Genomic DNA, 24,264 nt, shown 5'->3' with positions numbered 1-24,264 from the left:
TTAGCTGTATTTTTGCCACCTTTTTATTTCATAGTCAGTTCTTGTGAGTTTATTCTCCTTGAAATATTTATCTATTTTTAACCTAAATGAGTATCTGAATGTTCTAACATTATGTGGGCTCATGTGACAAGGTTAAGGACCCAAATCCCCCCTGCCAGCTTCTATTGTTTAACTACCTCCAAATCTTCTGTTTTGTGAGGAAGAAAAGCAGGATGAAGCATAAATGACTAAAAATTACTAAATTACATAAGGGGTTGTAGCCTTCATGTTTTACATACATTACTTTTTTTTTAATTCCCTTGTTATCCTCTAAATTTAGCACCATTCCTTCTATTTTATAAAGGGATTAAACCAAGACCCAGAATATAAAAATGGTGTGGGCCAGGCTCCATTCCCAGGTATGGAAGCCAGATTTCCCAGGTCTTTTTGGCTCAAAAGCCAAACCTTTTCCTCATATAGCAAATGTCCAAGTCTATAGAGAAGTCCTTGTGTGGACTTTGCAGACAGCACATGGTCTTGGCCTCACTCCTGTCTTTAGCCCACTTTTGCACTCTAAAAGAGCACCACATTATCTCCTAGAGGCATTGCTCTTCAAATCTGAATATGAGTTTAAACACCTCTTTGATGACTTTTCAACAGCCATGTAAATAGGTGAAAAGCATCACTGGCCTTCTGTAAATCCCTGAAGCTAAATTTGGCCCTAGAGAAAATTAAAAAAGAGAAAACCCTTTGTATGGCTCTGAGATAGAAACCCATGAGAAGAAACCAGATAATCTGGCCCAATATTGTAAAAAAGTAAAACATTTCTAACACAGTCACCCAGACAATCAGAGTCCTGGTAAAAAGACTTATATCCAAACCGTGATAATCATGTTAGTTCCCTTCATTTGCTTAGTATTTTATAATTTGCTCCTCTGAAGTGTCTCCTGGATCCCCACCCAGACAGTGGGGCTTTACAGATGAGGAAATAAGAGATCCTGGTAAGTTCCGTGGCCTGTGTAAGGTCATACAGCGATAAGAGAAGAATCTTCTCCTTAACCCAGGTTCCCGCAGATCACGTGCTCACTTGCTCACCTTGGCTTCCTTCCTTTCTTCCTTCTTCTTTCTTTTCCTAATTTTTATGCCATTTTCTATTTCCCCCAAGAATATATGTAGTTTATCATTAAGGGAAAAAAAACTTAACTATAAGGAATACCTCCCTCCTGCTCCCCTCTTTAGATCTTGCTCATCATCTCTGCTCTTTCACACTACATCTTCCTCAGAGCCCAGCTCACCTCTGTAGCTTCTCCAATTGCAACCAGTCGTGCTCAGCTCTCCCCAGCTTTTTTAACACTAAGTATCATCTCAACTGTTTTCTGTGTAATTTGGACCGGGTGGACTGGGAGAAAGACTCAGGTTCCTGACACTTTCCCCCATGCTACCCCTGCACCTGTTATCCCCTTTATTATACAATAGTGAGAGTTTTAGAGATAGGAGGAAGATTTAAAAAAAAAAAAAACAGCAAGGGAAGAGAATGTGAAAAGTAAGACTGCAGCCCCAACTCATTACAGGAGCAACATCTCTGTTCACAGCAGGTGCTAGATGACCATTGTAAAGAACAGTAGAAAGTACTGTCTTTAGAACAAGGCAGGAAGAGATCTGAACCCTGGTGATACCACTTCCCAACAAGGCCAACTTGCCACAGAAGCTATACTAGCTGGCTGGGCTTTGGTGTCTTCTTCAACTCTAAAAAGACACTTGTCTCTAGGGTTGCATACTTATTCATTCACTCAACAGATGTTTATCAAGTATCAACGATGCATCAGGATTGTTCTAGTTGCTAAGGACACAGTGATGAACAAGACAAAGCCCCTCTACACACACATACACAGAGGTCTCCGCTGTTGGTTAAAGGAAAGGAAGATCTTAGCAAAGCAATTCCCAACTTTGCTTCACATTAAAATAACCCGGGGAGCTTTTCAAACTCCCCAAGCCCCAGTCATGCTCAATACCAATTAAATTAGCAAGGCTGCTGGTGGTAAGCAGGTCTCTGAATTTATTAAAGATCCCTAAGTGGTTCTAATGTGCAACGTTTGGAACCCATAGTGTTAGCGCCAAATACTCCAGACAGGCTGCCGCCTCTGTCTCTTCATCACCAAATCCAGCTGAGCGCTTGTGTCTCACTCTAATCAGAGGCTGGGCCATCCCAGGCATAATGGATATTTAAATTAGCAGCTAAAAGGATGATGTGTATTTTAAAAAGAAGCAGCAGCAATCTGCATTAACTCATGGATTTAGATGAATGTGTTTGGGTTTTCTTTATTCCCTTTGCACAGGGAAGTTCTCCACCCCTACTCCATTGCTGGTGGTCCATTCTGGGAAAGTCTTCCAAAACAACTTCCTCATTTAAACTTGGATGCTAACCTCCTTCCCAAACAAAGGGTTAGTAGCCCTCAAGATTTCTCAGAGTTACACAGTTTGCAGATGAATATCATAGACAGCTGCGTTAGGGAGCACATTCCCTCTACAATATGTCTTCTTTGTTGAGAAGACTTGTTAGTCCCAGAAGGAAACCTCAGTTTATGGTTATTGAGAATAAAAAACAAACCACTGGGTGGGCCCCAACTTACGAGACTGCCACCTTCCTTTACATTAGAAGCTGATCGGGTTTGACTTATTTCCTTCCAGAAAACACACATTTCTGAGCTATTTTAAAAAGGAGCACTGCTGTGTTCATAGGAAACAAATAATGCATGTGGCTTTCTCCTGCCCTGAGGCCCTGGTCTTCCTTATCCTTAAACAATGTACCCTGCCTTGGCTTGCAATTAATATCAGGAAAAGTAGATCTCAGCATACTGTGATTTACTGGATAGCCAAGGGAAAAGACAGAGGTTTTTGTTGTTGATGTTGTTATATTTTGTTTGTTTTTTGGTTGTTGTTTCTCATTTTTTGGTCTGTGAACCAACCTGCAAGAGGATGGTGGTTTTGTACTGACTTTTCATCAGGTTGTTGATGGATTCAAAGAGCCGTCTCATGGATTCTTCAAACTCCATCTGTTCTTTGCCTTCGTAAAGCCTGAAAGGAGACACATCTGGGTCATTTCTCAAGCCAACAGGCAGTACCTTTGAAAGTGTGTACCAGCAACAACCTTCATTTAAAATTTAAAAGTAAAGGGATGGGAGAGGAGGACTTCAGGGGAAAAGGAGTGGGTTCCATGGCTATTGTGTGTATAATTCACTCAAGGGGAAAACCTCACATCCACCATCCCAAACAGAAACCCTCCCGCTAGCACATGTAATAAATCTGCCCTCTCCTGCCTTTTTCTTTTTAAACCCTGATGAATCTCAGAGGAAGGAATTTCTTCTCAGCTGAAGAGACATTAATAACTTCGCCCTTATGCAAGAATCGGGAGTGGGGGTGGGGGAGATTGTGGTCATGGGATTTTTAAAGTATCCTGGAAACATCCAGGTGAAACATTTTCAAATACAGCACCCCTTCCCCCCAGGCACCAGCTGCTCTGTGGCCATACACCAGCATCTGTCTTATGTCACAGGTCATTGTTTTCCTAACCTTTCATTTCAGGGCTGCATATATTACCTAATTCTAGACTTTTTTGTTCCTGTGATTATAAAGATGCTATATTGTTACTGTAAAAAAAAATGTAAACATAACAAATACATAATTTAAAAACAAAGACTCCTCATTAATCCATCCCAGATGAGCTATTCTCAACATTCTGATGTGCATCTTTCCAGAGATTTCCAAGGCCTCTCCTGATATATACATGTTTCATTGCCTAGAAACCGTTCATCCTCCCTTACAGAATCAGGTCCCTGAGTCTGATCCACCCTGCCCCCTGCCTTAGAAGAGTTGCTCAGCCCCAGGCTTCTCAAACAAGCTTTTATCGCCAGCCTGAAAACATCTACAGCCTAATCTGTGGCATCCAGTGTGAAATGCTCAGAAGAGCACTCCTGTCGCCAGTGCAGATAAAGAGTCTCTCCTGTCACAGCCCTACATGTCAAAAGCTAGTCAGCGCCTGACTTCAGTAAAGGTGCTTTGCTCAGATAAAGCACTGACACACTTAACAGGTGTGTTTGCTCTTTCAAGCACAGAACAGGCCAGTCATTTATGGCAGCCTTGCAGCTGTCTCCACAAATCCTGACCCCACCCCTCCCCTGTCTTTCTTCCTTTTCAACTTCTTGTCTCTGGCTCTAATTGTATATCTCTGTTTATTATCTTCAGCATGAATCTCTTTCTCTCTCTGGGTTTCCACACATTTCTTTTTCTTTCTCTTTCTCTCTCTCTCTCTCTCTCTCTCTCTCCCCCTCTTTTCTAATAGTATGCCTTTATTGGTGCATAATGTAAATCATGTTGACATTGACATACCCACAAGCTTTCTTGAAGTAAGAAGCTGAAGGGACTGGACATGGTGACACATGCCTGTGATCCCATGACTTGGGAGCCTTAGATAATGAGGATCACAGGTTTGAGAAAAAACTCAGAAACTTAGTAAGACTCTCAGCAACCTTGGGAGACTGTTTCAAAACAAAAAATAAAAAGGACTGGGGGCATACCTCGAAGGTAGAATTCCCTAAATTCAATCCCTGGTACAGAGGTTGGGAGGAGAAAAGCTGAAGGGGAAGCCAGTACCAGTCATAAGAAACTGGAAATCACCGCTGACCTTGTGAGTATGTACTTCAAGGTCACAGAGATAAGGGTGAGAGAAGAACCAAGAGACTTCAAGTGTCCTTGAGCTCAGGCTTCTTCCTTCTTTCCTTCATAGCTGGCCCTTCTCTCTTCTTCTTCTTTCACATCACTCTTTCCTGAAACATTCTGCCCTGATGCCTACCTGTTATGGAGTATGGATTGAGGAGTTCATTAACCCTAGGTTCAAATCTCCACTCTGTTCTATATGATCAGGGCACCTTATTAATAACACCAAACATGCCAGGCCTGGCAGTACATGCCTCTAATCCCCATTCTTGGCAAGCTGAGACAGGAGAATCACAGATTCAAGACAAGCCTCATCAACTCAATGAGACCCTTAGCAACTTAGCAAGATCCTGTTCCAAAATTAAAAAATAAAATAAAATAAAATAGGGCTGGGGTTGTAGCTTGGAGGTAAAATATCCCTGGCTTAAGTAACACAGTAGCAAAAATAAAAAATAAAAAAATAAATAATAATGATGCCAATAACAAACATGACAGAGCATGGCTGCACACAGGGCACCGTATTCAATCACTTCCCCTTGCCACTCACCATGGGGCCGGCCCTGTCATTCTGCATAGTACTCAGATGGATAGAGCTGGAACAATATGCCCTGGAATCAGCAGGTATTAGAGCCATAATTCAAGTGTGGCTACCCAGCTCTGCACCCATCACTTTTCTCTACATGTTACCACCTCTCTTTAATTCCAAGTACCTCAGTTTCCCCTTTGTACCATGCCTCCATCACAGAACCATGTTCAAGAATGGTGTTATGGTTAGATATAGAATATAACCATAAGAGTTTGTATTACTGTTCAAAGTTGATATGATTAAGTCATGAGGGGTGTTAATTTTATTATTAGATAAACCCACTGTAATGGATTTACTGGGTAGAGACCTAGGCATGTGGGATCTGGCTGGCAAAGGTGGTTCCCTGGGGGTGTTTCCTTAGTACTCTGTTTTTGTCTTGGAATCCCCTTGCTTGCTCACTCTTTTTGCTGCCAGCCTCCATGATGTGATATCAAAGCCCTCCTTCTGTCCCTTTTTGCTTCCCACCACCATCGCCTGAGTTCTGCTGATGTAACCCAGCCTGACCTGGACTAAAACTCTGAAATCTCCAAAAACTGTGAGCAAATAAGTCTTTCTTCCTTTATGTTGTGTGCTCAGTTGCCTTGGATTATAGCAGTGAGAATGCTGACTGAGACAGAGAGACTCCTGATGAAGGGCTATGCACACTGTTTGGCCTTCAGTGAATGTTAGCTGCTGTCCTGCCACCAGTAATTGTAGGAGTAGGAACAGTAGGATAGCTATCATCCCCGCTTCATGGGTAAGAAAACAGAAACTCCAGAGGCTAGCACTTGCTTACACTCCACATGCTGTGGTTTGGATGTGATTTATCTCCCTAAGGATTCCGATGTTGGAAGCTTGGTATTCAGTGTGGTGATGTGGGAGGCAGAGCCTCCTTCTGAGAAAAAGCTGTTAGGCCATTGAGGCCATACCTTTAGAAGAGATTACTGTAGTTCTTTTGGGACCCCAGCTGGGCTCTGACTTCCTATCTCACCACATGATCTCTTCTAACCTAGGCTCTGTCCACGATCCAAGTCTTCACTAGAGCCAAGCCACTGCCAGTGCCATGCCCTTGAACTTCCAGAATATCTAAAACTCTGAGCTACATATATTTCTTTTCTTAATAAAATTTCCCAGTCTCAGGTATTTCATTGTATAACAGAAAACAGACTAAAATGCCATCTATGTGGAAAGATGGGACTCTTGTACTTGATCTGGCACAGAAGACAAAATCCTAAGAGATGGTAGTTGGCTTCCCCTTGAAATAAGAGTTTCTTTTTCTTTGTTTTCAAAGCTACTGTCTTTAGCCAATGGATAGCCCATCCTCCAATTAATTTGCCTTGAAATGTTACTTACTCCACTACTAATTGCTTCTTGAAAGTATTTAATAACCTATATCACAATAATGTTACTGGTCCGTGGCACTGAGTTTGCTCAGTTTCGCATCCAGACTTACTACCCACATACTTATATACAGAGAGATTCTTTCTGTAAGACATCCTCTTTGTGTGGTAGAAAGGATCATGACCAGACCATTTTCATAAAAATCCCACCCACAAGGATGGTCTCTAGCAACATTTTTGCTGAATTATCTGCCCACAAACCTTCCGTAGCTGTGGCATTTTTCTTTCTTTCTGAAATTTGTCAACTTTAGCTGATAAACATAAAAATGGCCTTTGTTTGGTCATCTTAATGGTAGCATTCCAGGGAGTATATTCAAGAACTCCTACTGAAGAGACACCTGAGGCTATCCAGTTGCTCCATACCTGATTAACTCTTTCTGTATTTTATAAGCTACACAAAAATCCTTACAATAAATTCCACTCTTTGATTAGGCTATCCCGGGTTAGTTTCATGGTAGCACTTCTCTAGTCAGAACTTTTGTTTCTTCCTGAAGCTCTCTGGGGTGAGGTTCTAATCCAATATTCCTGGAGAAATCCAATGAGCACTTAGTCCATAATCTTACTGGACCAAGGAAGAGTCGGAGGGCCACAATGGGGAAGTGACTCAGCCATCATTTAAATATTATTCAACAGAGGTGGGAGGGAAATGAGACCATTAGATTATATATAAGAGCAAGTCAAGGCTCTCCACTCAACTAAACTTTGTAAGAAATTGAATTTAGTTTCCACCAGCAAGAGAGATGTGACTTGCTCTAGGCCACAGACTACTTGTGGAATAGCTCAAATCAGAATGCAACATTCTTCACCTTTATTCTAAGAATCTAACTGGAAAAGGTAGATGACACAAATCCCATAAATCCAAGAAGACCGGGTCTCTGCCTCAGGGGGAATCCAATCTGTTCCCTGTTAGTCATGCCACAAGCTAAGCACTTAAAACCTTTATTGCATTCCAGGGATGGAAGTATATTCTGCACCTGTTAAATTTTAAAAAGGATAAGAAAATATGCCTTATATAAGGGAATGGTTGAGAATGGGAAGACAAGCCAGGGGACATTACTATGGTTGAGACAATAAGGAAGAAAAAGCCACTTGGTATAAATGGCTTTGCTATTGAGCCATGCTCCTCCATATACTGCCTGCGTGGCCTCAGTCAAATTACTTTTCTGAAATCTTACTTCCCTTATTGATAAAATGGAAATAGAGTACTCACACGAAGGTTATTTTAAGGTTGAAAAAATCAGTTAATGCCTCTCAAGTGCTTAACATCTTAGCTCACAATAAGTGATAAGTGAACATGAGTAATTCTTGTTGTTGACTGCTGTTATGGTTTGAATATGAAGTGTCCCCAAAGGCCACATGTTAAAGTCTTGGTCCCCATTGCAGTAAGGTTCAGAAGTGGAGCTTTTGGTAAGTGATTGGATTCTGATAGTTCTGACCTCTTGGGTGGACTGATCCATTGATAACTGAGGAGGTAGAGACTATGGGAGAGGTGGAGCCTCACTGGAGGGAGCAGATCACTAGGGACGTGTCCTGGAAGGGCATTTCTTGTCTCCTCTCTTTCTCCCTTTCCCTCACCCATCTCTCTGTCTCTCCCTGGTTTCTTGACTGCTATGAGCTGAGCAACTTTACTTGACCACCGCCCTCCACCATGAGGTTCTGACTCACGTCAGGCCCAGAGCAATGGAGCAGCTGACCATGGACTGAATCCTCAGAACGTGAGCCACAGTAGGCCTTCTTCAAGCTGTTAGTGCCAGGCCTTTTGGATACAGTGATGAAATGGGTACTAACACAACTGCTGAGCCAGAGAGTGACCATACTGGCAAACTCTCTGATCTCAGTGTAAATAAATAAAAAGAATATTTCAAATGAGTGGCTAAAGAACAAAGTACATAGGGGTCTTAGATTATGGCCATACTGGCAAACTCTCTGATCTCAGTGTAAATAAATAAAAAGAATATTTCAAATGAGTGGCTAAAGAACAAAGTACATAGGGGTCTTAGATTATATGGAAGCAATAATCTGACGCAGTTAGGCACTGTGGGGTCCTGAGAAGCTTGAGAGAAAAAAAAGTGACTTCTCTCCCTGGGATGCTTTCAATGTGGCCTTCAAGTCTAGGGTGCAACAGATAGAGCTCCCAACTTCCTTTTTAGTGCTTGGTCTCTATTGTAGCTTTAGGAGATAAACATTTTTTTCTGGCCTAGAATGTCTAGAAAGACACTTCAAGCACCAGCTGATTCTGCCAGGGAACAAATTATGGAAAGGCCCTAAGGCCCTGACCATAGGAAAACTGGAACAACCTGCGCAAGGCACTGTTCTGGGCCTGTGAGCCCAACCACAGCCCCGCTCCAGCTCCCAGGGCTTGGATAAATATAGTAGGGCTCACCTGCATGTGATTCATTAAGGAGACACTGTGCACAGCTGAGCTCTCGCTGAAGGCAAATGGGGCCCCATATGGTGTGTACAATGCTTTGTGCCTCCTCTTCCATGCAGGTACATAAAGTCTCAACCTAAAATTGAGATGCCAACAGCCCAGGGAAGTAGAATCTAACCAAAGCAACCTGGAGCTCTAGAAAGTTAGAGGTGGAGGGTTTCTTGGTTCCCTGACTCCATTGTATTTTTTATCTCTTGGCTGTTCCAGTTCCTCTAAGCTGCCTCCTCATCATTCTCCAGACTTTCCCTGATTCCTTGAGGCAAAGTAGAAATTTAAGAATGACTACCTGAGTTGCAAATCCTACTCTGTCACTTATTAGGTAGGTGATCTAACAACTTAAGGTCCAAGTTAATCTTTCTAAGGCTCAGTTTTCTCAGTATCTGAAGTACCTTTCTCAGTGTTCTAGCCCCATAACACTTTTTAACACTCAAATTATAAACAGGAAATCCCTGTCCACAGGTGTTTCACAGGTGACTACAGGTGTTTCAGATTTGGAATATTTTTTATTTTTGTATATACATAATGATATATCTTGGAGATAGGAACCAGGTCCAAACAGAAAATTCATGATGACTCATATACATCTTATACACATAGGCTGAAGGTAACTGTATACATTTTAAATAATGTTGAACATAAAGTAAGGTTTCAGAGTGTGGAGTTTTCTACTTGTGGAGGCATATTGGTACTCAAAAGATTTTGGATTCTGGAGCATTTCAGATTATTAAATTTGGAGTAGTTCACTCTGTCAATACATGTAGAGAAACTGGCACAGTATCCAGCACACAGTCTGCAATTGGTAAATGTTAGCTATTATTATGTCATCTCTAGTTTCCCTTCTGGATCCATCCCATTTTGCTTTCTGAACCTTGAAAAAAAAAGGGGGTCTGCATAAAGTCTACCACTACTGAGCATTTATAATGTACCAGTACCACACAGGGGACAAAACTAAGGGAGAAACCTCAATCACTTATTACCATGTAGTGATAAAAACCAAATAATAAAAGTTGACTACTATCACCAAGACTTCCTAAAGGCCAGGCACTGTGCTAGGTTCTTTACATGGACTGACTCATTTGAGGGTGGCTAGTATCTATATTTTGCATGTGAGAGAAGAAAAAAATCAGAGGTTTAAAGTGACAAATGCTGATCACCTATGTGGTGGCACCTCTCTGATCTCAGTGTCCACTCCTCCCTGCCCCACTCACCAAGCCTGCCCCCCTTCCTTCTCTGTTCCTCCCCACAGCCCCAGAAATGAGCCTTAGGTTCAGCCCTCAGCCCAATACCTTCTGTCTCCCTGACACATCTTTGCCTCAATGTGCTCTTGGCGAGAGATACACCTGACTCATTTCATAGGTGCCTGGGAGTCAGACCAAATTAATTGAGAGCTTTTTAAAATTAAGGATCTCTTTAAAATGAGTCCATGGTCTCATATAGAACTCAGCAAGTACTCAGAGTTGCTCAGTGTACCATTTTGTTACCATGCACTCAAGTCAAGATTCCTTAATGTCCCCACATAGGATACCAGATACCAAGGAATACCATAGAAAGGAGGCCACCTATTTAGTGACTTCCCTTAGCTGACCAATGTATACTCCATATACCATAAATTCGGAATAAACAAATTTTATCTTTCTTCAGAGTAGCTCTATAAAAATGATACAGCTCTCACTGCAGTCAACTAATTTTAGGAGTACCCATACAGGAGCTCAAGGATGATAATAATAATCTTTGGTTATTCAGCTTTTCACCATCATCATCATCATTTATTATTATTATTATTATTATTATTATTATTATTATTTATTATTACTACTACTACTACTACTACTACTACTACTATCTTTGCTAACAAGGCAATTACTACCATCACCAATAGTTATTATTGTGATATAAGTGTTATTGCCATTAAATAGTTTAGAAAATAGAGGCTAGACTAGATTGCATAGTTTGTTAAAGACTGCTCAGCTAACAAATGATAGAGCTAAAATTTTATCTCAGGTATGTCTCTGGCTCCAATTCGCCATTTAACCACTAGGTAATATCACCATGGAGCAGAGCTAAATGATATTTGTGGAGAACATCTGCCTAGAAGAAGATGGAGGGAAGCTGGCTGTAACCTGTAACCTTCTCTATTCAACTTCTAAATCCAAGGTGACTTGGCTGGTATTCCCGCCTATAAGCTAGCATTCACTTTATTAAGGTAGGCATAAATGAATGACACTATAAAAAGAACAATTGAGCCTGCTCCTAGTTTCCAAGGTGTGATTACTCTGGGAAAATTATAATACTTAGAGAATCAAGCTTGCCAGTCTCTCTGGCCTCAGTCTGTCTGTCTGTCTGTCTGTCTCTCTCTCTCTCATAGAACAAAACCCCACCATACTCTCAGTAGGCCTTTTAAGTCAACACAATATGGCTGGACAAGTCTCATGAAAGAGAGCGCCCCCTGCCTCATTTGCCTCTTTCCTATCTGGTCACTATCAGCTTTCCCACCCCTTTCCAACCATCAAAATGTATGGACCTAAAATAAGTAAGAAATTATAGATTGGGACATGAAAATTGGTTCAGCAAAGTTGGAGTTAGCTGTCTTACTCAACAATGGCCAGAGAAATTATCTTCTGAAGTTGAAATGTAAAGAGTCTATTAGAAGAGAAAGAGTAAAGCTCTGTCCGGAAGGGAGTATGTGAGAAGTATGAGGGTGGCTGTGATGTTGATGATGTGGACTGTCAAGCAGTCCTGGTGGCCAGTGAGACCTCGTGCCAATGTTATTTTATTGACTCTCACCAGCAGCCAGTATGCAGGGCTGAGACCAGCTCCTGGTACAATTCTTCTGTCAATGACAAAATTATTTGTACTTGAGCCATTACTTTCCAAGAGTGTGACATTTAAGGAAGGAGCAAAGAAGTTTCACTACAGTCTTTCTTCATCCTGTAAGTAACCCAAGGGAAGAAGGATTTGTGGCTGAGAGAAGACAAATTCAATATGCGGGGATCTTGCTTGAAAAATGTCTAGAATGAACACATAAAAATTAATCCAATCACTGAAGAGAAACTGCCTCAGGTGGAAACATTAAACGGCCTGAATAAAAAATAGAAGCTAACAATATGGAAGAAATGAAAGAAAAACAATCCATCTAAACCATTCACTTTACTTTTAAATTATGACAACCCTGTGTAATAAATTAATAGTAAGTAGGTAATAAGATGCAGGCAGAAGCCCTGGAAGGAACTCTAAGTTATGAACACAGTGTGATGTGCACCCCGTGCCATCCTTCATTCTACCACGAGGAGCTGCAGACTTTATGTCATTTGGCAAGAAGAACTAAGTTGCATAATTCTGCACATAAGTAAAATTCCCCCATTAGCATGAAAAATGGTATTCAGGACTTTTTTATTGAATATAATTAGAAATTGAATGTTCCCAAAACAGTGTTCTGAGGACAGAAATACACATACACACAAACCCTCCTTTGCTTCCCAGACATTTACAGAAAAATATAGATTGCACTTGAAAAAGAAGCAAATATTCATGAGGGTTCTTCTAGTTCTTTCTCTGTGGACCATTTGGTCTAAAAGTTTCAGTGCCAAGGTGAAATTGGGTTTGGGCTATATTTCTTAATATTTGGTCCTGTATTTTTTTAACAACCTAGGAGATTTACATGGTAAGTAATAGCAAAAAATGAGTAGTAGACTGATTATACACACACATGCACACACACACAGAATAAAATCTGGGCATTTGTACAATTTGTACATTAAGTTGATAGTGGCAATCTCTTGAAAAAGAGGTTGTGTGTAACAGTTCCAACATATAATTATAAATTATATATTCTGATTTTAAACAAGCAAATAATACACTTGATATTTTTTTTTTTTGGTGGTGGTACTGGGGTTCCTGGAAGCCCTTCTACCTCCAGGCTACACTCCCAGAACTATTTTTATATTTTTGAAACAGGGTCTCTTATGCCAGCGCGGCTGGCTTCGAACCTGCGCGATCTTCCTGTCTCTGCCTCCTAAGCGCGGGGATTGCAACTGTGCACCAACACGCCTAGCCTACACTTGATTTTTTTTTTTTTTAAAGAGAGCTACTCTTTGGATGAATGTGTCTTACCCTCCTGCCCCCTTTCTATAGAATTTCTTTCCTCCAAATCCTTTCCTGGATTCCCTCATCCTCATGATAGGGCCCAGGGCTGTAGCCAGGGGATGGAACACAAGGTTGAATTCTCCTTCTACATTTAGAGAGCAGAGAGGCTGATTTTTCACCCACTCCTGGAGCTGGCATAGACTATAGCTACAGAGACAGCTGCCTAAGAAATGTCAAGTTATTATTACTCTAAACTGTGGTCATGGCAAGAGCATCTGAACTTTGTCCTTCGAGTCTGGGCGTCCTAAGAAGGATAATTAACCCCAGGCTTCCTGCTCTGTTCCACTGAGGGCCCTGACATTTGATGTGTGTAAATAGAATTTTTAACATTTTCCTTACTAATGGTGCCAGTTTTAAAAATACCTGCACAGTGAAACTCTTTATTTTTAAATCTGGGGACACCCCAGGAAGCCTGAATTCAAACATACCAGGTTTTGTTTGTATCACTGAAGACTTCATTTGAGTGGGCTGAAGAGCTGAACTGCCAGCAGAGGGCAGTGTAGAGGAAGGAGCAATTGTCTTGCGTTCCAGGACTGAATTCTAGACCAGGGCCATCATTAAGAAAGGCAGTGACCTTTAGAAGGTCATTTAACTCAACACTAAGGCCTAGTTCCCTAGTCTCCAACTGAACTAAATAACATTGAGATAAGCCTCTAGGACTCTCTATATATGCACAGCTTTGGAGATTAAACAAGTACCTCATGCAATCAAAGCCTGGGCTCTACCACATAGTCCAAAACCTCAGGACTCTTCATTGGCTTGCATTGTCAAAGAGTCAGGAGGGGATATGTCAGTTGTCCAAGACCAAGCCTGTTTGCCCTCCAGAATTCCTAAACATAGCACATGGGCCATAAGGGGCCCAATTCCAAGCTACGCGGTAAGAAGGGGAGTTCTTGAAGAGTATAAATGTCATTCAGCTATGGAGGCCCATCAATTCCACCTCTCAAAGCTATTCTCTCAGCCTTTGGCAGTCCCACATCATCCAAGTCTCTACCACCTCCCACCTGCAGGGGTCTTTGAGCCACTCTCCCCACCTTTGGGCTCATCCCTTTCCAGTCCAGTGGCTAGAGGGATTTATTGATTGATTTAGAGTACTGGGTTTTGAACCTCGGACTTTGCACATTCTAGGCAAGCACTCTAACCCTGAGCTATATCTCTAGCCCTTAAGGGATCATTTTAAAAACACAAATATGATCCTAGCATTTTTCCTGCTTAAAATTCTATAACAGTACCCCATGTGCCTGAAGACAATGGCTTCACACCATGGCACAACATCTGAGGCTCTTCAAGGTCTGCCCCATCCCACTCTTTAAATGGTCTCTGCTTTTATTCTTTGACCACTGAACTTCAGCCACTCTGGCCTTTCAGTGGTTCAATTCCTTTCTCAGGGAGTCTCCGCTCAGCTTTAATTTCACCGATTGCTACCTCCCACTCCACCTGCCAAGGCCTGTTCATCAGTTGGCTTAAATGGCCCTTCCCCCAGGAAGCCTTCTTGAGCAAACAGTAAGATCTGACCTTCTACTTACTCTCAGGGAACTGCATGGATGCCCCTTGATTCACATGCACCCACACACAACCATCACTCTATGGCTCTCTTCCCAAGGAGACTAAAAAGTCCATCAAGACTAGGCCTGCACTTATCCTGTTCATTGTGGGCCCAGAGACCTGCTCACTAAATTAGTAATGGATAAGCACTCAATGGCCAATACTAACCAAATATTTCAACCCACTTTGTGTGTGTGTGTGTGTGTGTGTGTGTGTGTGTGTGTGTGTGTGTGTGTCTGGGATAGAACCGAGGGACATTCAATCACTGAGCTACACTATTTTTTATTCTTTGTTTTGAAACAGAGTCTCACTAAGTTGCAGAGGGCCTCACTAAGTATCTGAGGCTTTCCAAGAACCGTGATCCTCTAGTCTCAGCCTCCCAAATGCTGGGATTGCAAGCGTGTACCACCACGCCCAGCTTCAAACCATTTTAAATGAGAAATATGCGTTATCAATTCAGGTGTTTAAAAGAGGAACCAAAAACCAGGCATGGTGGTTCACACCTATAATCCCAGTACTTGGGAGGCTGAGACAGGACAATCACAGAAACAAGGATAACCTCAGCAAGTAATGAGAATCTCATCAACATAGCGAGGCCCTGTTTCAAAATGAAAATAAAAATAAAATAGGGCTGGGGTTGTAGCTCAGAGATAGAATGCTCATGGGTCCAACCCCCAGTCTCTCTTTCACACACACACACACACACACACACACACACACACACACGAACTAAGTCATATGGACTAGCTTGTATAGAACGGGGTACATAATTTAAAATCCCTTTAGAAGCTGTAGGCACTAAGAGAAATTCTTTAAGAGTTAAGAAATGCCCATATACACAAAGCTATTTACCATCTTAAGGTTTCCAGGACCTGAGATTGTCTGTGAATTAGCTCCAAGACACACACCCCACCTGTCCAGCAGATGCCTTCCAGAAAAGATGGGAGGGGTCTGAACCGAGCAGCCCAGGTTCAGAAGAGCTGAGTGTGCACTGCATGCAGCAAAGGCTACAGCAGAAACCAGGACAGGGGCCTTCAGAACATGCTGTGTTGACCTTTGGGCTTTAGGGAAAGCCACGTTTTAACATACTGCAATGGGGGAAGTACCAGATTTCACATGAAATCATATCAGAAGAGAAAATATTGATAAAAAAGGAGGGTCCTGACCCAACAGGGAGATTTAAATTCCAAGACTACAGTTCAGTCCCAGACCCTGCCCACCCAGCTAGACATGCCTGGCCTGAACCCAGACCAAGAGAGTGATTGAGCTGGCGCAGGAAGCAAGCCATAAGGTGTGGGGAGAGGAACAGCAAAAAATAACGGGTCCTACAAATTCTAGAAGGATGGCCTTTATGTAGCTCAGCAGGCATGTGTAGCATTTTCATAGGATCATGTATTCAACCAACAAAAAATGTTGAACACCTACTATGTGCTACCACTGTGCTAAAGAGAAACATCAGAGATGTTGATTGATAAAGAGATACAGCAGCACTTAAAAGCATAAATAGCAACTATGGTATGTACTTCAAGGATAAATTATGCAGGCAATGGAAACAAAATAGATTTGACCTAGCCTGAAATAAAGGGGGAGTTTCCCTGAGCAAGAGACATTTGGGGTGACAGAGAAAGTATAAATAAATCAGGTGAAGGGAGTTCCTGGTTGCAGGAGGAGGCCCCACAGCAGGAGGGAGAGGAGAGGCATAGAGGGACCCAGTGAAGGCCAGGGGATCCAGAGATCAGGGAGCCTGGAGATCCCCATGGAGTAGAGGAAGGGCTGCCTGGTAGAACAGCAGAGCCTCCCAAGACACACTAAGTTTCTTCTTCACTCTAAGAAAAATGTGCCGAGCTGGATGTGGTGGCACACACTTGTAATCCCAGCATTTGGGAGGCTGAGACGGGAGGACTGAGGTTTACAGACAGCCGCAGCTGCTTAGCGAGGACCTTTGCAACTTGGTGAGACCCTGTTTCAAACTAAAGAATAAAAAAATTGCTTTGAGGGTGTAGCTTGGAGGTAGAATGCCCTTGGGTTCCACCCTTAGTACTGCAAAAAATAAATAGATAAATAAATAAATAAATAAATAAATAAATAAATAAATAAAGTGCCTAGGGTTATAAGGGAAGTATAGTCGCCTCCCTTTCAAAGAGTTCACATTCTACATCTGTTCTCCCTGGTCCACTAAGGTCAAAAATATAACTTTTCCCTTGACTTTGATGAGAGAGAGAGAGAGAGATATCACATTTACATAAATGTTATTACAGAATATTGTTACAATTGTTCTATTTTATTATTAGTTATTATTGTGAATTCTTACTGAGCCTAATTTATAAATTAAACTTTATCATAGCTATATATATATAGGAAAAATAGTATCTGGTTTGGCACCATCTTCGGTTTCAGCCATCCACTGAGGGTCTTGGAACATACCCTCCATGAATAGGGGACACTGTTGTGCCTTGATCTGATTTGAGCTATGAAAAGATCCCTCTGGCTGCTAGATAAAATAACATTTGAAGACTTGTATTTCTGACAGGATAGTGGACAAAAATTGCTACGAAGACATCTCAATGATATTGACTCCCAAAGACAGATTTAAAAATGAATTTCTGAACTGTCAAGAAGGTAAGGAATTCACAAAGGATAAACACAGAACAAAGCTAGACTGCAGGTACTCCTGAACAATAAAGCCAGCATGGCCAGGAAGGCATCTGAAAATTCCAGTGTTCAGAAACTTCTGTCTTGATGTCTAATGAGGAATAAAAGTAATGAGATGGATTCTTGGCCTGCTCAGTAGAGCCCCAGCCCAAAGCTGGTTTCTCAGATGCCATGATTTTTTGTACAGAAGGGTAAGAAATGAACTCACTGCACAACAAGACACACGAGGGACATTCCCCGGCACTTAGTGCTGGGTAGGAATGAAAACACATCTCCATGGAGGATTCTCTCCCACAAACCAATCTTCTCCTGGGCTTTGTTTTGGTTTGTTTTTTTGTTTTGTTTTGTTTTTCAAAATTCATTGTTCTTGTTTCCATCTACAAGCAGAAATTTGAACTTAAAGAGGTCTCTGGTTGGCACTGCTTACACGTGAGTGATAGAAGGAAACTCTGATTTTCTTTGACGGGAAACAAAACTTTAAGACATTCACACAACAACTGAAGAAGGGAAATTATTCTTAAAACATATGGGAAGCCAATGAATTAGATAAATTCTAAAATACAAAGGTGGTATTTGAAAATATGATCAAGAAACAAAAAATCTTTTAAGTGACAACTAGATTTGAAAAAGAACCAAATGAAATTCTGAAAATTTATAGCGTAACCATTTAAATAAAAAACTCAGTCAGTTATTTTAATAGCATATTAGATATGGCTAAAGAGAAAAATTAGTGGGATAGAAATAGGGTTAAAAGAATTAGCTAAGCTGGGTGTGGTGGTGCACACTTGTAATCCCTGCACTTGGGAGGCTGAGACAGGAGGACCGCACAGGTTCGAAGCCAGCCTCAGCTACTTAGTGAGGCTCTCAGCAACTTAGTGAGACCCTGTTTCCAAATAAAGTATAAAATATGTCTTGGAGTATAGCCCAGAGGTAGAAAAGTCCCTGGGTTCCACCTCTAATATTACACACAAAAAAGAATTAGCCAAAATAACAGCCCCCCCCAAATAAATAAAATATTAAAAAGTTTATAAAACCTAACGAATATAATGAGATCAAATATACAATGGCTGACATTTCAGAGAGTATATAATAGGATACACAAGGAAAATTAAGATATTAAAAACATAATAGAATGGTTTATTTGGAATTGGTATTAAGTACACAAAACTTTATATTAGGAAAACTAACTTCTAGCAGTATAAACAATCTCATCCCAAATACACAATGGTGAGATTTCAGAACATCAAAGACAAAATATGATCTTAATGTTCTCAAAGAGAAACAGAATGCCCATAGAAATAGTAGTAAGACTGCCAGTTAATCCTAACAACGGAACATAGTAGTCAACAAACCAACCAACATACAAACAACAGAACTATGCATCTATGTCTATGAAAACCGACAATTTCTTAAACTAGATTCTAATATTTACTTTTAGGAAGAAGAATATGAAAATGTCTAAGATATAAAAATATGAAATGTCTAAGATAGTAGGAGAAATTGTAAACTTTCCTAAAATCGTGGTTAAAAGTGTAAAACAAAATTCACCATCCTAGCCATTTTTAAGGATACAGTATAATAGTGTTGATAAAATTTTTAATAAAAACATAAACAAATACTGACTGATTAGAACAATAGGAATATCTACATAATAATAACTTCTACAGTTATTTTTAAGGTAAAACTGAAATATTTCATAATAGCACAGTATTTAAGAAGGCAGTGAGAAACGGTTTTCCAGAAGCCTTTCATTATTCAAGAGGATGTATAAAACATATTAACTTTAAGCTTTATTAACTTAAATAGGTATGATAAAATATTTAGGTAGCCACTAATGAAATTGACTATAAAATAAAACTTTCAAACTAGGAAAGGAGAAAATGCTAAAGAGAAGATTGAAAACAAGGGGAGAAAGAGCACACACACACACACACACACACACACACACACACATGCACACACACACGCACACACACGCACACGCAAAGTCAAGGAGTATGAAGAGCTAAGATGGTAGAAATAAATTTGAAACATCAATCGCCCATATAAAATCTGTTATCTATTCAAAATGAACATCATCACCAGACTACTAATGAGAAGGGACTTCCTTAATCGGATAAGAAAAATCTCCAATAAAAATTGAATGTACTGGGAGAGGTGGCACACGCTTGTAATCCCAGCATTCAGGAGGCTGAGACAGGAGGATCGCGGTCCACAAACAGCCTCAGCTACTTAGTGAGGACCTTTGCAGCTCAGTGAGACCCGGTTTCAAAATAAAGAATAAAAAATTGGGCTGGCGTGTAGCGCAGAAGAAGAATGGCCCTGGGTTCCATCCCCAGTACCACAAAAATAAATATCCCTGCATGCGCAGTCTGCATCACGACTGCTGCTCAGTACTGACCTAGAATCCTAGCCAGTGCCGCAAGAAAAAAGGGGAAAGAAGAAGGATTAGAAAGGCAGATACAAAACTTCTCCTCCTTACAGATGTGATAATGGTTTAGGAAATTCAAAAATCTCTAGAGAGGATGGACCATCAAGGAACAAGAATGGAGGCAAAGAGACTGTCGTGGGTGAATCTGTGACACATTTAAGAGTCGTGGCTGGGGACCATGTGATCATGAGGGGAATAATGAAAAATGAGGTGCGAGGGACAAGTCCCTCTTCCCTGCCCATTGCTACCTGCTGGAGCGGGGTCATTGACAGGGGCCATCAGGAGCTTGGCTCTAATCTGCTGGCTTTGAATTGCCTTTGAGATACTAAAGGAGAGAAGAATTGAATGGCTGGATGCATGGGCCTGGGAGCTGGTGAGGAGCTCAGCCTGGCTCTGTGTGTTCTCTGCACAAATGATAACTGAGGGGATGGGTCGGAATTCTCCCACCAAGGGAATTAGAACTGTGATGGCGGAAAGGGCTGGAGAACTTAGGATCCCCTGAAAAGAAACAACAGGGTGGTCCAGGCAGTGTGAAGCCTAAGGAAAGGGTTCTGTGTTACAGAAGCCAAGAGAGAGTCTCTTAAGGAGGGGAAGGAGGCCAGCAGTGTAAAGTGCTGTGGCTCATCCTATTTGGGATTGTGTGTGATTGTGTGTGTGAGTGTGTGTGTGTGTGTGTGTGTGTGTGTGTGTGTGTTACTGGGGATGGAACCCAGGGGCTTTCTACCTTTGGGCTACATTCCCAGACCTATTTTATATTTTATTTGGGAACAGAGCCTCACTAAGTAACTGAGGCTGGCTTTGAACCTGCATGATCCTCTTGTCTCAGCCTCCCAAGCACTGGGATTGCAAGTGTGCACCACCACACCTGGCTATTTGGGATATTCTTAATTGCTGGCATGGTAGTGGTAATCATCTGTGGCATATTCACAGGTTATTTTGGGGGCCTTATGGTATTTAAGACACACAGGTTTGCCACCCCTCCAAGAATGGGGATAGTGTGGAGGTAGAGTACCTCTGGGTTTAATCTCTAATACCATACATACACACAAATACACACAGAAAATCAGAAAAAATATGAGCAATGCCATTTAGTCCAGAAAATTGTTCATTGGGAGATCAGTCTTTTGAGGAAAAGCACACCTGCTCACAACCAGGTACCCTACATAGTGAAGGTGTGTTAGTGATCACATCAAATGCCACTTTGAGGAGTGTAGGTCTTTAGAACCCTTTGTTAACAGAGAATTGAAAAGTGGCCATAATAATATACTTTTGATAAAATTATCCAAAACAAAAAAATGTAGGTGGTCTAAACATAAGTAGCTTTAAGAAATAGTAAGTGTTGTGACTATAAAACAATTAACAATAATAACATTGAGCAGAGTTGAGAGATGGCGAGAAGGAGGAGAGGGCAAGGACAGTGTGTGTCATGTGTGTCCTACACGAGGTAACCTAAGAGGCTCAGGGGTTGAGACGTGGAGTACCTGACACAAGCCTTTCATGCCATCTGAGTATTATAGTGTGCTGTCTCACATGAGAGAATGCTTGGTTAAACACCTTCTTAGGACTTTGTGTGTGTGTGTGGGGGGGGGGGGTCTGGGGATGAAACCCAGAGGCATTTGACCACTGAGCTACACCCCCTGCCCTGTTTTTTATTCTTTATTTTGAAACAGGGTCTCACTAAGTTATGGAAGGCCTCACTATGTAGCTGAGGCTGTCCACGAACCATGATACTCAGGTCTCAGCCTCCCGAATGCTGGGATTACAAACATGCACCACCACACCTGCTTTTTTAGGACTTCTTGATGGACTAAGAATCATCCTTGCACGGTAGGCTCTACCTAGGTCTCCAAATTCATCTCTCACCTCTGCCCATTCTGCATGAGCCATGCTAGTATCCTCGAGCTATCTTAAAAGTTTCCAGATTGTTCTTAATTAAGAGCACTTGCTCATTCTTTTCTTCCTTGAAATGTCTCTGTCCATCCTTTGCTTGGCTGGTTCATTTGCATCTTTCACATCTCAGTCTACAGAGCTCTTCCTCAGCATCCTCACCACAGGAGGCAATGCCCACTGGAGACAAGTAAACTAAGAGGCTGAGTCACCTGGCCAAGGTCATAGGGACACTATGGCTCAACCCCAGGCCATTCGGCAGCAGAGCCTCTTCCCCTCACCACACTGTACCACCGATCTCATTACCAGTGGTCCCCCATACTGGTGCGTTCCATCCTGCAACTCAGTGAGACTCGCAGAAAACTAGTGAGACCTTGTTTCAAAAACAAAACAGGCCGAGGGGATAGCCTGGAGATAGAGTAGCTCTGGGTTCAGTCCCCATACCCCCCACACACACACACTCCGAATTAAACATGCACCCACTTTTTGCCGTGTCATTATTCCATAAGTGATACAGCATAACAACTATTTGCATAGCATTTACATTGTATTAGATATTTCACATCATCTAGAGATAACTTAAAGCACACAGAAGAAAGTACAAATACAAAGCTATTTTATATAGAGGCTGGAGCATCTGTGAATTTGGGTACTGGTAGAAGCTCCTGGAACCCATCCCCTCTAGGACCACTGTATTTACTTATTTCCCTGACTGGCATTTATCACAATTTGAAGCTATTTGCATTATTTATTTCTTTTTCTGTTTCTCCTGGCATAAAACAAAGACTTTAACTCTTGTAAACTAGAGTATCCTACACAGAGCTTGACCAAATATCAAGATTCAAAATAATGATTGAATAAATGAATGAGCAGAATCAATGTATCTCTGCAGCAGTTACATTGGGAGATGGAGGGATAAATTCAGAAACTCAAAGGATGGGAGCCAGCTGTGCCTCAAGACTGAGCTGTTTTCCATTTTTTTTTCTACCCAAAAGATACAATATGTAGCAACTGAGCAAGATAGTATTTTCTATTAGGAAAACAAATTCTACTGCAGGGTGATGCCAGATTCCAGGGCATCTGAAGTGGGTCATGAAGTCCAAGTAGTAATCCTAATTTAGTTCGTTATCCCCAACCACCGTGTTAATTTGGTGAATTCCCCCTGCTGGAGAGCTAGACCTCTCTTATCCAGTGTATTCACATCTGTTGTAAGGGATTTGAGAACACATATGTCCTAAGGTCTACCTATTTACTCAGTGGATGGCTCTCCCACGCAAGTCATTTTCTAAAGAGCTGTGAGCCTCAACATTTAATGCAAACAGCTGTTTTAAGCAGGGGATTCTGCCAGCAAGCTGGCTCCTGGACTTCTAACAAGGAGTTAACAAGAATAGAAATTCATCTGCTGCTTTAATCTGGAAGAATGAACATCTCGTGTCCTGCACATCTTTTCCATAACTGTCTACAGCACAGATAGTCTTGTTCTATGAAATAAGCCATTGCAAGGGACAATGGAAGCAGACAGGACTAATATCTTATATTTTGCCACGAGCAGAGTTTGAAAGTTCGCCCAGCCTCTAAAAAATTGGCAAGAGGACACCAGCATTGGAGTTCACCCTCATAAAGGACTATCCAAAAGCAAGTAATTCACATGCAGACATGGGGCAATCAACTGGACTCAAAACCTGGCCCTCCTGCTTACAATGATGGCCTCCCCACTGGATGTTAGGAAAGATGCTGCTATGGCTTGGATATGGTTTGAGTGTGTACCCCAAGTGTTCATATGTTGGGAGCTTGATCTTCAGTATGGCAGAACTGGGAGGTGATGGGTACTTTAGAGATAGGAACCAGGTCATTAAGAGTGCTGAGCATGAAAGAAATTAAGATCACTTTCATGGGACTCCAGTTATTTCTCATGAGTGGTTCTTATAAAAGCACAAGCCTGACCACTCTCACTTTCTGCCTGGTGATGTGATCTCTCCCTCTCACACATGCCTCTGTCTTTGTGGTGCCATCTGCCATGAAACCCTCACCAGAGCTGAGCTATTGCTGGGGCTGTGCCACTGAAGTTCCAGAACTGTGAGCTAAATAAGTTTCCTTTTAATAAAGCTTCCCAGGCTTGGGTAATTTGTTACAGTAACAGAAAACAGACTAATACAGATGCTAAGGTTGACTATTCACCAATGGTCTCCTCTTTGTATGGTGTCATACAACAATGTGATCTTACTGCATCAGGCAACTTTGCTGACACTTGCTCTTTGGAATGCCTCATCTCTGCTGTGCCGGGGATGCCAGTCTCTTCTGCTTTCTGTCCTGTGTTCCTGATCTTACCTTTTCTAGGACTTCTCTTTGCCCATCTATTTCAATAGGTTAATTCCTTGTGATTCACATTGACTTTTATAGCATTGCTCAGATGGTTCTGTAGCTTCAAAGAACCCTTTGGATCAATTCCCCAAAATTCAATTTATATTTTCTACTCTGCTGACCTACAAAAGTGTATCTAACAGCTTGCTGTACATTT

General features: G+C 41.6%; 1 protein-coding gene across 1 annotated transcript in view; it reads right to left on the bottom strand.

Annotated features, from left to right (window-relative positions):
* The window catches only part of DOCK2 (dedicator of cytokinesis 2), a gene marked incomplete at both ends in the record, with an annotated part of 443,452 nt that overhangs the window by 328,146 nt on the left and 91,042 nt on the right, over positions 1-24,264 (bottom strand). The window contains one exon of the mRNA XM_080699131.1: positions 2,946-3,054. Coding sequence (XP_080555257.1) covers positions 2,946-3,054 — 109 coding nt within the window. The remainder of the gene's footprint in view (positions 1-2,945; positions 3,055-24,264) is intronic.

The sequence above is a fragment of the Muscardinus avellanarius genome (assembly GCF_963383645.1).
Source record: "Muscardinus avellanarius genome assembly, chromosome: 7".
Lineage (NCBI taxonomy): Eukaryota > Metazoa > Chordata > Mammalia > Rodentia > Gliridae > Muscardinus > Muscardinus avellanarius.
Note: the sequence above shows the minus strand (reverse complement) of the source record. Positions and strands in the feature narration are given on the sequence as shown.